Source organism: Ursus maritimus, unplaced genomic scaffold, assembly GCF_017311325.1.
Source record: "Ursus maritimus isolate PB19 unplaced genomic scaffold, ASM1731132v1 scaffold_1, whole genome shotgun sequence".
Taxonomy (NCBI): domain Eukaryota; kingdom Metazoa; phylum Chordata; class Mammalia; order Carnivora; family Ursidae; genus Ursus; species Ursus maritimus.
Genome location: NW_024423343.1, coordinates 85,049,840 through 85,065,899, shown reverse-complemented (window position 1 = coordinate 85,065,899; position 16,060 = coordinate 85,049,840). Strand labels below are relative to the sequence as shown.

General features: G+C 36.2%; 1 protein-coding gene across 1 annotated transcript in view; it reads right to left on the bottom strand.

Annotated features, from left to right (window-relative positions):
- LRP1B (LDL receptor related protein 1B) overlaps positions 1-14,921 on the bottom strand; it is a 1,456,161-nt gene extending 1,441,240 nt beyond the window's left edge. Inside the window, exon 1 of the mRNA XM_008695867.2 lies at positions 14,580-14,921. Within this exon, the coding sequence (XP_008694089.2) occupies positions 14,580-14,793 (214 nt within the window). The 5' untranslated portion in view covers positions 14,794-14,921. The remainder of the gene's footprint in view (positions 1-14,579) is intronic.
- Positions 14,922-16,060: the final 1,139 nt, after the last annotated feature.

The window sequence follows — 16,060 nt, the reverse complement described above, 5'->3', positions numbered from 1 at the left end:
TATTTTATTTTATTTTATTTTATTTTATTTTATTTTATTTTATTTTATTTTTTACTTTGGATGACATGTAAAAAGGTTGCAGTGCAAATGTGTCATCACTACTCCATTTGGATGAAATCCTGACAGTTGTTAAACATAATAAAGATGGCTATGTTTTAATTTCCTTGATTTGGAAACATTTTCTCTTGCATTTGCAATTGTAAAGCAGATTCACATGTTTCCTCTCACTAACACCAAACCATAGTGCCTTACATGATGAAGAAACTTGACAGGATTTTTTTTTTTTTTAATATTAAATGATCATACATTCTTCAGAGTCTACTTTTCCTTTTGAATGCTACATTCAATCATTCCATTTGTGAACCAGTTAAATAAACATATAAAAATTTGTTGACAGCACTAAAAGAAAGGCGGGATGAAAAAAATCTGAATGGTAGACTGTGTCCCTGCCTCCAGGAGCTTTTTCCTAATTTATGTGAAGAAAGGAGGTTAATAAAGCAATTCTGTAAATTTCTTAAGGTGTTGGAGATTTGTGAATTCTATAAAGAATTGTAATATATATCATATACAACATATAATTATATACATCTATTTTTCACAGTTCTTGTAAATGAATGAGACTGTACTGAAGTGTTTTGCATCATGTCTTATATTCATGTCTTATATATTCGACCTATATATTCATCTTTCAAATCTCAAACAAAATATGTACTTGTTATTCACTGTGTGCAGAACAATGTATGGAGATAGATAGATGATAGATAGATAGATAGATAGATAGATAGATAGATAGATAGATAGATAAAAAGATCCCTGTCCTCAAGGATCCTAACAATATAATGAGGAATTTAGACTATTTGTCACTTAAACAACATTACAGTAATTCTGTTATATGTATATTTAGCTACACATAGAGCAAAGTGAAAACCCAAAATTAGATTCTTTATAAGTGGCAAGTGATACAACTCAAAAGATACAAAGTTCAAGCTTGACAGCCTCACTCTTTAGTTGATTTATATTTTCAAATTCAAATAACATAAGGATATGTCATGATTTTAAGGTCTTAATTTTAATCTCTTTCTAACTCTTTTTTCCTAATGGGATAGTTAAGACTATAAAAGCCTCCCCCACCTTTAATTTCTTAGCTATATAGTTCAAAGGTGTACCTTATGTTCTGGAAAACACTTTGTTGCAATTCAGTTTTGGTAACCAAGTATCAAGCTATCATCTATCTGACCTACCTCTTGATTTAACACAATGTGAAAGATATATCATAACCTATTAGGCATTCTTGGTAAAATATTTACTTGGCCTCTCATCCTCATCAAGTAAACAGAAAATTCAGATTGTGTGACATTCGATAGAAAAATGTCAATGCTATTATAGACAAAAGAAAAGTTTATAAATATTCTAGATTAAAGAAGATTAAAGAGCCATAATAACCATATGCAATGCATTATCTTTGTTTGGATCCTGGACTGGGAGAAATAAAATAACTACAAAAGGTATTTTGGGTACCATTGGAGAAATTTGATTATGGACTGAATATTACATCAATGTCAAATTTCATGGGCATGATGATAGTATTTGCTTATATAATAGTATGCCTTGTTCTTAGAATTACTTAGGGGTGGGCCGCCTCTGTGGCACAGGCAGTTAAGCATTTGAATCTTGGTTTTGGCTCAGGTCGTGATCTCAGAGTCATGAGATTGAGCCCTGCATCAAGCCCTGAGTCAAGCTCCACATTCAGCACAGAGTCTGCTTAAGACTCTCTTTCACTCTCCTTCTGCCCCTCCCCCCCAAAATAAATAAATCTTTAAAAAAAGACTCTTTTAAGGATGAAACATCATGATATCTACAAAAAAAACCACATATATATGAACATACATATGTATATGTGTGTATATATTACATATATGAATACATAATTCATGAAGAGAGAAAGAGGAAGCAAATGTCACAGAATATTAATGGTTGATAAATCCAGGGTATACAGGTGTTTACTATGCTAATCTTTCAACTTTTCCGTCACTTAAAATTCTTCACAACAACAAAACAACAACAAAAAAAGTGGGAAGAATTCGTTTTTTTAAATAATAATTTATGTTTACTAGATGAGCTAGTGACTAAAGATGTCTTAAAATCTCAAAAAAGAAAGCCAAAATAATTCTGTGGGTTATGGGCTGAATTGTGTCCATTCAAAATTTATATATTGAAGTCCTAACTGCCAGTACCTCACAAGGTGTCTATGTTCGGAGACAGTCTTAAAAGAAGTGATTAAGGTAAAATGAGGTCATATGGGAGGCCCTAGTCCAATATGACAGTTGTTCTCAAAAGAAGAGATTACGACACAGACTCACACAGAGGGGAGACCAGGTGAAGACACTGAAGGAAGACAGCCAACTATACGCCAAGGAAAGAGGCTTGAGTCTAACCAACCCTGATAATACCTTGGTCTTAGACTTCTAGCCCCCCGAACTGTGAGAAAATAAATTTCTGTGGGTTGAGCCACTCAGTGTGGTTTGTTTGTTTATTTTATGGCAGCACCAGTAAACTAATACACTGTGTCAGAATTCTAAGACCAATTCCCAGTGACCCTCACCCCTGTATAATCCCTTCTCTTCTGAATATGGGTGAACATGTGAGTATAATGAGATATCACTCCCAGGCTTATCTTATCTTATCTTATCTTATCTTATCTTATCTTATCTTATCTTATATTATATGGCAAAAGGGACAATTATCCAAATGCGGCTCCTAATCTAATCACATGAGGTCTTTAAAAGCAGAGTTCTTTCCATCATATAGTGAAAAGGACCTCAGAGATTTGAAGCATAAAGCATGCGTGAGTTTTGACATACTATTGCTGGCTCTGAAAATGGAAGGGTTCACCTTCCAAAGAATGCAGGTGGCCTTTAGTTGTAAAGAGTGGTGGAGGCTGACTGCTATCAAAAAATCATGGCCCCAATCCTACAACCACAAGAAACTGCATTCATCCAACAACTGAAATGAGCGTGGAAGTGAATTATTCCTTAGACCCTCCAGCTAAGAGCCCAGCCTGAGGAACACCTTGATCTCAATCTTGTGAAACTTTAAGCAGAGGATTCATTTGATCCTGCCTAGACTTCTGACCTACAGAACTATAAAATAAGAAATGTGTGCTGTTTTAACATGTTCAATTTATGGTAATTTGTTACATAGCAATAGAAAACTAAGAAGAACCTCCTCATAATCTACATAGTTATGCTCAACATGTGTTTTCAGACTAGTGGTGTGTGTGTCTATGTGGTGTGCATGTGTGAGCAATAAAGTTTAAGAAAATATTAACTATTTTTCCAGATTCATTGTGCTCATATGTGCAACACATAAAGTTCATATACATGCATATATAAATGTTAGTGATTTTTATACCTTTTAAATATTTTATACCTTATATATATATACCTTTTATATAATTAAATTTCTATAATGATTAATCTTTTATAGTGATTAACGCAGTAACATATACACATTTGTAAATAAAACCTTTTTAGTTGGAAAAATAATCAAAGTCTTCTCTCCAGTTGTTAGTATACCTATCTTTCATGTTTAGCATATTGATCTTGCCATTCCCAACATCTACCACAGAATCTGTCACATAATAGTCACTCAATTAGAATTTGTTGTGTGTAAAGTGAATAGCCAAACAATTTGCATATGTACAGAAGGTTGTATGGTGTAATGGAAAGCATGCTGACATGAATATGATATGAGATGAGCCTTCATGAAAATCCTGCCTCCACTAAGAGAAAATCTTAGTGGAATCTATTTAACTTCTCTGAGCTTTATTTTCCTATCTAGAAGGCTATATACCAGGGTACGGTGTTCAATTGTAGCTCTGTCACATAATTGTTTTAAGACCTCTAGCAAATAACTTCCCTCATGATTTATTTTTATTATCTTTAAAAAAAGACCATAGTATCATAGGCAGGGCCACCATTAGCTCATATATTGCCTTCATACGAATTAGAAAATGTTGCCCCCTTTTCAAGATAATTTATTTCCACTTGTGAGAAAATATGTACACCCATGCTGACTGTGATATTTATGTCACCTGGTCCCTATTCAACGTGAACAACTGTACCTGAGGTCCTGTTCAGGGTTGTTGTTAGAATCAAGAGATAATCCACAGATGGCTCACGGCACAGAATCTGACTCATACTGATTATCCATTTTGTGTCAGTAATCACCAACATCATCATGTTTATCATAAACATCATCTACCTTAACATAGACATAGTAGCAATTAGCCAAGATAGAGGACTATATTAGCATAAATTAAAACCCTGGGTACATGGTAGGGTATGGCAAAAATATTTGAAGGACCATTCCTAGTAAGTACCTTGAACACAGTAGTTCCTCAGTAAATAGCTACTAATTGATTGGATGGTTTTAGTTTTCTTAAAGAAAATGAACCTATATATTATGAGAAATCTAGTTCAGTGACAAAATTTTCTTCACTATTTAAGTGAAAATACATAGCATGCCATTCATTTAAAAAACTGAATTGTCTAGGGGCACCAGGGTACTCAGCTGGTTAAACATGCCACTCATGATTTCACCTCAGGTCATGGTCTCATGGGTCATGAGATGGAACCCCACATAGGGTCTGTGCTCGGTGGGAGTCTGCTTGGGATTCTCTTTCTCCCTTTCCCTCTGCCCCTCCCCCCACTTATGCACATGTTCCTCCTCCCCCAAAACAAAAAATCTTTTTAAAAAACTGAATTGTCTGATATGTGCAAATTTGGAAGTAAAATGTAACAAAATTTCCCAAAGGTCCAGGTGGAGAAAGAAGCATTTCTTTTTACTACCAGATTTTAGAGCAACTCATCATTCATAAATATTTGAAAAAAATAAATAAATCTGTAGTAATTATATAATGTCCTTTTATCAAAAATATTTTTTTTTTCATTTGCTTAAGAATAGTACTATAGAGGGGCGCCTGGGTGGCACAGCGGTTAATCGTCTGCCTTCGGCTCAGGGCGTGATCCCGGCATTACGGGATCGAGTCCCACATCAGGCTCTTCCGCTATGAGCCTGCTTCTTCCTCTCCCACTCCCCCTGCTTGTGTTCCCTCTCTCGCTGGCTGTCTTTCTCTGTCAAATAAATAAATAAAATCTTTAAAAAAAAAAAAAAGAATAGTACTATAGAGTTAAATTAGGTATTCTTACAATGTTATAACCACTACTGTAGGAATAGGATTTCATTTCACATCTCTTTAAACAAGCTCATAATGCCTGTAAATTAAGTACTGTAATATATATCTTCAAAGAAAAGAAGGCATTTTTAAATTGCTACCTTATTCTTATACTGGCATAAAAATAGATAGAATTTTACTAGATGTATAATAAGTTGCTATATCAGTCTGCTAGAACTTCCCTAACAAAACACCATAGACTAGGTTGCTTAAAAAAACAGAAATTTATTTCTTCACAGTTCTAGACGCCAGAAGTCTAAGATCAAGATATTGTCAGGATTGTTTCCTGGGAAGCTTGTCTTTGGATTGCAGATGGTCACTATCTTTCTGCTTCTTCACATGGTCTTCCATCTGTGCATGCTCGCCCCAGTGTCCCTTAGTGTATCCAAATTTCCTCTTATGAGACCACCACTAAGCTCAGACCCATTCCAATGGCCTCTTTTTAAGTTGATTACCTCTTTTAAGGTCGTATCTCCAAATACAGTCACATTCTGAGGTATTGGGCTTCAAATATGAGTTCAACATACGAGTTTTGGGCTTCAGCTTATGAGTTTTGAGGGGGCACAATTCAACCCATAACAGATACTATAATAGGAAGTTAGGAAATAGAATTTCTGGATTTTTATTCTAGCCTTGTTACCCATTAGCAATGAGAATCTTGACCAGGCAATCTTGCCTTAGATTTCTTTCTTTATTTTTAAATAGCCACTATGCCTGACTTATCTTTCTTGGGGGGGGTGGAGGGGAAGAGTTGCAATGTTCAAAAGATGGTAAAAGATTCTAATGTGTATGTCCTTTACAAATCATCGAAACACTCTACAACTTATTTCTACAATTCCTATTTGTTAAGATGAGATTATTGGTCTTATGACTGTATTCTGAATCCAAAGACAAGTAATTTATATTAGGAATTACTTTTCCATTGGCAACTCAACCAGGGTTATTGGGAAGTATTTGTTTTCTTTCTTGCTGTTGAATCCCAAGAAAGATTTGTGCCATTTGATGGATTCGACCCTCTTGTATTGGGTCCTTCAAGGTTAACCAGTGAATCATTTGGACAAACTCTTCCTTTCCAAGGCACCTTTTCCCCCCAGTAAACAAACCAACAACAAACCCTGCATGCAACCTGAGTGCATGGTGTTAGCTTCATCCACTAAATTGGTGTCCTCTCACCTAAGCCCTGCTTAGTCTACCCATCTCCCATGAACTTTACAGCTTTGTGAGCAATTTTTCCCATCCTGAAAATCAGGAAAGCTAATGTTACAAAGATTTTAATTAAAAAAAGAAAATCAACACAAAGTTAATCATGCTGCTGGACCTGCACAGGTCCAATACAGCAATTAGTAGAATAACGATACTCTTTGTCCTGATGAAAATTCCCTAGGCCTATGACAGCTGGGTTTCATATCTTGCTTTCAGAGAAGGATGATGGAAGATGTGGGAGATGGGACAGAAAAAGAAAGGCATTGCCATTAAAATAAGTTCTTAGAACACAACATCCTTTAGTGCTTCATTTAACAAAATATGTCATTTTAGAAGCACTTCTGAGTGAAAGTCAAATGTAAATTTTATACACTGACTATAAAGAATAAAACGTCCTCCGGGAAGAAATTTGCTCACCCGTGAAAGGTAGAAAGCCTTCATCCCCAACCCCAAATGCTAGATTGGATGTGGATAAATGATGGATTGAATCATTTCTAAGAAGACTCCTTGTTCAGCCTCCAGCTTTGTCCCTACAGAGCCCTGCAAGAGCATTTGTTTACAGTACATCATCCCTTAAGCCGAAGAGATTTTATCAGAGGTGTCTGTGGAATTCATCTATTTTGTCTTACCCCCTTTATTTTACAACATTTCAAAGTTTGCATTCCCTCCAGTTTCCAGTCCCAGTTGAGGGACATGAGTCCCTTTTTATCCTGTGACCTGTGATCTCAGATCAGAAAACCAACAACCAGTGACTCCTTGAGTCAAAAAGTGAGGCTTTTTTTAAATGCTGGTCTTGCTCTGCCTGTGTGAACTGTAGTACACTCAGTTTTATCACCTCTGCCTCCAATCAAGCTTTCTTAAAATTGCAGAGGCAGACTTTCAGAGACCCATTAGTACATTGTGGGGCAGAATGAAGAGAAATGTCACCCTCCACCCATCCCCACTGTGCTAGGAAAAGGAACCAACGTTAGACACTCTTTCAACTCATAATTACACCTTTCCCCACCTTTCTGTCACCCCTCCATATCAACTCTTAAGTGGGAGTCTTTTTATTATTAAAGAAGGGTCAATGTTTTTGGCCTCTCCATTGCTAAAGAGAGGAGTCTCAGAATAAAATGAAGAGCAAAACAAAAAGAATTGAAAGAGACATAAACTGTTCTCATGGGTCCCATATGCTTTCCCTTTAATCTGTAAGATCATTTCAACTTCTCTACCTAACGAAAAGCTTAACTGTGTGGCTCTCATATATTAGCTCATCGCAAAGTGACCTCTAAATCACTATTACTTAGAAACAAGCACCACACTTCCATTCATTTTATTGTTCCTATAGTCTAGTTTCAATGTCCTATTCTACTATATATATTTAAAGGGCAGGATCTGTTTGCTAATAACCTCCCACTTGAATTTCATTTTATTTCTCTGACCTCTGTCAAAGAAAGAAAATTTAGAAGGAAATTATAAAACGGTTTCTACCTCATATCCTAGGGGAAAGGTCACTGTATAAATATAAGAAGTTCATTAATATCTTCCTATCTAAATAAAGTCTAAAATCCTATACACCAGAAACACAAGAGAAGATGTGGTCAACTCATGCAGAGGCGCATCTAAGCCTAATAACTCACAGTTATTTTCATTTTTCACAAATGCTTCTATTCCTATTACCCAGAAGACTTGTTATTTTTACTGCATTATTCAATTAGAACTGATCACTCCTCACGTCAGTGTGATATAACCCTGTTGGGATAGCTTTTTGTGTTCTTCAAATGACATAATATTTTTAATTAGGTGGCCTAAGGGGTCCTTTGAGGAGTTGGGTCCTTCTTTAACTCAGCATTTCAAAATAGGAAGGCAAGTTCAAAGAAATATAAACTCTGCCTTCACCAATAACAGTGTAAGGAGGACATAGGACCCTAAACTCAATTTTTTCATTTTTTAAAATGAGATAACCTCTACATTTCAGGACTGCAGTGTTGATTAAACATGATCATTCACTAATGTGTTTTGTAGCCATGTATTTTAACTTTAGTCAATTAGTTAACATGATGTTTTTGGAAGAGTTCCTAGAAAAAAGCCACCTGTCCCCAAATAATCTTGATACCGTATTTGTCCTAATGTTTGAGTATAACATACCTAATTATTAAAAACCGTTAACAACTTAAATTGAATGAGTGTATGTGGTAGATTAATCCTGTCGCTAGCCACACCCTTAGAGAATAAGGCCAATTTTCAGTAAGACTGAGAGAGGGGGCAGTTAGGATGTTCTATCAAAAGACCTTCAGGGTAAGGTGCTTGGTCAGAGCTCCGCGCATCTGGAATTCATGGTAGGCTGTGGGGTGAAGAAAGTCTTACTATGCAACAGACACTTTTCTTTTCTTTTTCTTTCTTTTCTTTCTCTTTCTTTCTCTCTTTCCTCCTCTTTCTTTCTCTTTCTTTCTTTCTTTCTTTCTTTCTTTCTTTCTTTCTTTCTTCCTTCTTCTTTCTCTTTAACAGAGAGAGAGAGAGAGAGGAAAAGGACAAACAGGGGAGGGGCAAAGGGAGAGGAAAAGAGAGAGAATCCTAGGCAGGTTTGGAGTCCAACATGGGTCTCAATCTAATGACCCTGAGACCATGACCTGAGCTGAAATCAAGAGTCTGTCGCTGAACTGACTGAGCCACCCAGGTGCCCTGCAACAGACACTACTTTATAAGCACAGTACTGTGAGGCAGGTACTGTCATGTCCTTTGTACAGCTGAGGTAATGGAAGCCTGGAAAGGTGAAGTCAGTTGGCTGAGAACAAAGGTATTCACAGAGGAACTGGCTTTGGAGCCAAGCAGCTGGGATTCAGAAGCCCTGTTGGTGCACTCTGCCTGCCTCCTCCCATGCGGTGGATGGAGAGAAGGAAGGGGAGCGAAAGGAACTTGAGGCACATGCTGCCTAGTGCTTCTGCCTACTCAATAGCTACCCTCCCCTCGTTCTTTAATAGCAGAGCCACTAATTCTTTTTTGGAAAGCTATGGGCCCTGGTGAAAATACTCACTGCCCCATATCTCATATGTTTCGTTCTGGCCAAGGATATTTAAGCAGAAATCCACTGACCTTGATGTTTTGTTAGACAGAGAGACTAGCACTTGCCTTTTTCCATTTCCCCCTTCCCTTCTTTCTGCCTGAAATGAAATTATCTACTGGCAGAGGTGAAGTAGTCATACTTTGACTCTAAGACTGACAGCTCCATGCTAGGGATGCCAGAGCAGAAAGCTGGTGTTTTGCAACTTTCTTATATAAGAACAACAAATCCCTTTCTGGTTAAGTGACTGTTTCTGGTCTGTGTCAAATGCAATCCTAACCAATAAGGTGATATGCAAACATAGAAGAAAGAACCCAGTTTTTGTAGATGACACCATATTGCCTGAGTCTGGCCCCATGTGGTGGTGGGTACACACATAGCCCTGTGCCACATGCTTCTATTGTAAGGGGCGATGTTGCTCCCTGTGGCAGCAGTACCTGGGCACAGACCCAACTCCATACTGAACGGTGGGTATAGTTTCGCACTGACACTGCAACAGGGGTTAGCAAACTACGGCCCACTGGCCAAATCCCACCTGTGGCCTGTTCTGTACAGACTGTAAGCTGAGAAAGTTTTTTTTGTTTTTGTTTCCCATTTTAAAGGGTTTGACAAACAAAAAACAAGAATACGCAATGGAAATCACATGAAACACAAAATCTAAAATATATACTATCTGGTCCTTTACAGAAATTGTTTGTTGATCCCTCAGAAGGACAGGATAGAGTAGAGTCAATGTGCCAATGATCACAATTATCCAGGTTGCAAATCTTACCCTTTTTTAAGGCCATTTTTATTCTCCTTTGTTGGCCGGTGAGTCATACATCCAAAGTATGTTATGAAATTGAAGGGCAACCTAAATGATTTTCTGAAAGGGGGCAGTGTAGGGCAATAGGGAAGGAAAAGAAATGGCAGAACTAATACCTTCCTGACTTAAAAAAGAAGAATCTGGTTTTAAGTATATTAACATCAGATTGGCAGAAAACATCACACATCAGCTGAAGCAGATTGTTGGAAAGGAAGTATCATTAAGCACTGAACAGAAAATCCTAGAAGGAATTAAATTTTAAATACCTCAGAATAAAAGTGCCTTTCAAGAAGCTTTCCCTGCCACAGGTGGTGCTAAGCTTTCATTCCACAAATAAACATTATCACATTCACTTTAATTCTTGTCACACACGATGCTAGATTTACAACTGGATTGAAAGCACTAAGTAGGAAGATGGTGATTTTCCTGATTTTCTATTCTCATTACCTCGTAGAACCTAAAGATGATTAGCCATTTAGACCCCTGAAAAATTACTTCAAATAACATGAAGAAATAAGGAGTTTTATTTTAATAGAAGGCTAACGGATCATTTCTCAGATCCAATGTAAGGATATAAATTATTAAATTTCTCCAATTGCATATTTGAGAAAACTCATCCCAATATGCAATCAGCTTAGTGGTAAACCAACCTCCCACAAAAGTTTGGAGTCTTTTTGGTCTTGGTTTTTGGTTTTTTTGTTTGGTTGTTTGGGGGTTTTTTGCCTTTCTTTTTCACTAGAGCCTGAGCCTAAACAAACACAGAAGAGGAACATATGTGCATGTTAACATCTCCGATCCCCAAATACTTAAATTCCATTTAAGTTCAAAATTTCTTACTTTTCTGTATGTACGTTCATCTTCTAAGCATTTAGCATTTCACAAGTAAAGCTTCATTTTTTCCTTGAAAATACTTTTTCTTCCTATTAGAATGTTGTCACTGCAGAGCCTTCCCACTATCATAATAAATTTGATGCTATATTGGTCGTATCATTTTAAAGGCTAAGTGGATTTAGGAAAAAATAAGTGTATTACATCAGCTGTTTTCATCTAATATTTTGTAGATACAACACATTTTTTCTGCAAATCAAAGATGATAACACACTTTCATTCAGACAATGAGCATAAAATTACCCTTCCTAAGAATCAGTCTTCAAGGTTTTCGATTTCTAGTATTTATCCTTCACTTCGAATGTATGCATCCATATAATTATAAAATTATGCAATTATTTTATGTATATCAGTGATGACTGCATATGAATGTCATAAAACAACACATTACAAAGCACTGTGATTAGAGAAAATGGTAATTGTGAACATCTGGATTGAAAAATTTAAATTTGAAAAACTCCAATATTTTTCATAAAGCTTTTTTTTTTCTATGCTTGCCCATATTTCAATGGGTACTGACTGAAACCATTCATCAGGAACAGGCCAATTTAATGTAGATCCAAATATGTTGCCCAGATTAAGTACCCAGGTAGAGAAATAGTCATGTCTCTGCTTTGTTACATAACTACACTGATATGAGAATAGTTTTAACATTTCCTTTAAGGATATTCAGCAATTTTGATGTTAAAAGAATAAGAACAGCCAAAATGAAGAAATATTTTTAAATAGAATTCCTCACATTTTATTGGAGAGGAAAATAGCTATATACTTAAAAACTGCCAAAAATATCTTCAGCAGGTATGATTTTCATTTAAAAAATATTTTAAGAAAGCAGAAAGTCTATCTCTATTTTTAATTAATCCATACATAATTTCTAACTTAAGGCCTCAGGCTGCTAAAGCCCCTAATCTCTGTGAATGAAGGACCTACCTTTTCCCAAGCCCAAGGTAGACATTCAAATATTTAACAACATTGTGGTGGATACACCAACAATTCACAGGATATGCCCAATCAATCAGGGTGGACATTGGCCAGCAAACTTGGGTCTAGTCCATTGGTGTGGCCCTGATGGGTATCGGCCATGTTCCTAAAGGTGTGGAGTGGGCATGGGTGGGGAAGAGGGATACTTGTCACCCATCCACTTCAGCACTCACTGCAAGGTCTCTTTCCTCTCTGGACTTTGTTTGTGATCACACAGGTCCTTGCTACTCTTCTCTACCACAAAGCCTCTTCAGTCTGAGTCTCCTACTGAACTCTCCCTCTTTGACACAAAAAGAGCATCATTATACTCTATTTTTGATCAGCATAAAGAAAACACCTGCCTTTACAGGCTCTCCAGCCATGTCTTCTCAATTGCTTTTGCTTTGTGCCACGTACACAGTTTCATGGAATTTTTCCCTTTAACGTGGCCTTCCTGCACATCCATTCCACAAAGCTATCTCAGGTCTCTGTCATTTTTCCCATTAGCAGCTTTGTGGAAGGATCAGGACAGAAACGCAAGATTCTAGTACCAAAACTCAAAAATTTAACTTTTTATTCTGACTGTGCCATGGCAACCCTCCCTTGCAGCTAACAAGGAAAAAACTCCCAGATGGTACTTCAGTAGGGGAGGGTCCCACTACTTATGAATTTCATGCCCAGTGCATTTATTATTGTTGTCTTTTATCATTATTATGCCATCTGCACCCACAGCCATACTATGGATATTTTTTCCTTCTTTTTTCATGTTTAAACATCTTTATTATTATATAATTCACATAGCATGCAATTCACCCATTTTAATATGTGTGAGCCAATGTTTTTAAACATATTAACAGTGTTGTGCAACCATACTGCAATCTAATTTTACAACATTTTCACCTTCAAAAGAGATCCCATATCATTCGCAGTCAATCCTCATTGGCTCCAATCCCAGCTGGCCCTGAGAACCACTCACCTACTTTTTATTTCTGTAGATTTGCTTATTTGAGATCTTTCAAATGAATGAAATCATAGAATATGTGGATTTTTGTGACTGACTTCTTTTCCTTAGCAAAATGTCTTCAAGGTTTATCCATGTAGCATGTATGAGTACTTCATTCTTTTTTTTTTTTTTTTATAGCCAAATAACATTCTTCCGTATGGATTTACTACATTTATTTATCCATTAGGGTTTTTTTCCCCATTAACCTATATTTTTTTCTCTTACCATGCTGAGAAACTTTTCTATGCTATAAGGAGTCTAGCAAAGGCTTTCTAAATTAAACCAGTGAAAATTACAAATGCAGCAAACAACTACAACCTCCTCCTATGAAAGAAGTGATCTGTTCAAAGGAAGGAGCAATTAATGCAAATATTCAAGAACCCATATGCTGAGAAACTTTAAAAACACTAGCAAACATAAAGAAAATGAATAATCATTGCCTCTGCTTTCTAATGGCAAGATTTTCATCAAAACTTATATTGGCCTTGCCTGCAAGACTTGTAAACAAGTAAATAAAAATGGAAAATGGAACCAGTAATTGTTATCTCTTACGATATCAAGCACTAAGGATGATGGATTTTTTTTTTTTTTCCCACTTCGACCCAATAGCACAACGTAGCTGCTTTGAGAATACTGATAAGCTGTCACACCTGGTTGCACGGGGTGCACAGACCAAACCAGAAGTGCTAGAAATAGCAATATCAAAATTTAGGGGACTGTTTATACTCCATATGATAGTAGGTATTAAAAAATGTAGCAGATTTAGCTGGGGTTCTATTATTTATAATTTCGCGTTAGTGGCACCTTTCATGTGTGCAAAGCCCTCAGTGGATCCCAAGTTAGAGACAGTGGTACTATGATAGTTGGGATCCATGTGTGTGAGGGCCTTCTGAATCTAATATTATAAAGACAAAGAAGCTCCCTGTATAGATGAATAAATATAATTTCTGTCTTGCCGTTTCTAAATAAAACATGTTCAATAATTTGTATAGTGCCTGAAGACATTAACAGAAATAATATGGGAGCTCAACTTGATTACTTAACTACTCCTTCTATATGCTCTTCTGTCTCAAAATGGGTGAAATAAATTATTGGAGAGGGTCTTACTCCCTTTGAGTGCTATGTTTTAAAGGATTTTTTTTTTCCTCCTCAAGTTATTATTTTTTCTAGTAGTAACACAATCACATTGAGATAATTAACCTTGCTTTTTCTTCCCTTCAAAAATTAATTCACACTACAAAACTGCATGTTATGGTCTCATTCACATAGTCATTTTAGTGGAAACACAAACAAACGGTTTCAAGTTTCTTAGGCTATTTGGGAAAAAAAAAAAAAAAAAAAGAAGCAGCAGCAGCTAGAACAGCAGTCATCCGTGAAAACAACTGACATTTTGTTTCACATGTAAGGTAAATCTGAATGGCACGAGAACCTTTCTACTCACAGGTATCTAAAGACTCGTCTGAATCATCAGGGCAGTCAGGGTCCCCATCACACAGCCAGCTCTGGGAGACACAAGTCACATGATCGTGGCAAAGAAATTCACCAGGATCACACAACTGCTGATCTGAAAATGAAAATGTTTCGAAATAAAATATGAATGATCTGAACATGAACACAAGAGCAGTACAAAGATGAAATGTGGGAAAGCAATACATAAAAGGTACATGCGTGTGATCCACGTTTTCTGTTCAGCAGCAAAACTAAACCAATTACTTATCTTAATTTTAGCTACTCAGCTCAAGCACACACATTTTGGTAGAATTTACTATGTCGTGGTCTCACACAATCTGTTCTGAAAATAGTTAAGAATTCTGTTTGTGTTTATGACTAGGACTTTGGTCATATTGGATAAGGCATACGGCAATCACAGCCAGTAGGTTTTATAGAAGATGTTGATCCAAAGCAGACGTTCTTGGGTATAGAAATTATAGTTTCCTCCTCTGCTCTAAGAGGGAAAAAAAAATCAGAAATAAAACTTAAATATTGTACTCCATCCCTGAGAATTCAGTTGCTAATCCTTCATCCTGATACTGGGGCTTCATGTCACATCAATTAGAAACTCATTAACACAACATTTTCTTTTTTTCCTTTTTTTTTTTTTTTTTTTTGCTAGAGGTTCCCAGGTGACAGCTTCTGCTACTGGACAGCAAAAGTGATAGTAACTTCCATAAAGCTTTGCTCTAACTTGAGTTTCTACAACTGGCTGTATCCAAAAATCACATTATTTTCCTTCAATGGCTTCAGAATATTTAGGATCTGTAGTCTTTCCTCAAGTCCAGTAAACTCATCTTATGTCTTGGGTTTTTGTTTTGTTTTGTTTTGTTTTTGCAATATACTTATACACTGTGAATCTATTCAATAAAATATTTACTTTTTTAACATTTTAAACGTCTGAAGTAGGAATTTTTTCTTTTCTTTTTTTTTTTTTTTTTTTTACAGTTGGGATGATCTCTGAATGTAAAGGAGTGTTAGCCATATCAAATCTTAGCCATTTGATATCACTTACACTTTTGTTATGTATATACAGGAATGATTCAAGATAAACTTAATTGACTTTCCCCCCCCAGTAATACAGAATGATGGTGGATTTTCCACACAATGGGATCGAATACAGTATATCTTTTCTTTCTCTCCCTCAACCTCTTTGCTGACCCCAACATTATTTTCAATAATATATATTTCAAACACACACAAACATATACACAGCTTATTTTTTCCACTTTCAAACTATAGATATTACCTGAAAGTTCCTATTATTTTATCTTATCCTATTATGTTTTTCAATAAATTCACCATCAATACCACACTTATTACCACTATTATCATAGCTGAGTTGTTTTATTTTGTTCTGTTTTTACATTAAGTTGATTGAGCATACTCTGTATTTAGCTCTAGAATTGGTGCTACAAAAATGTAGAAGTC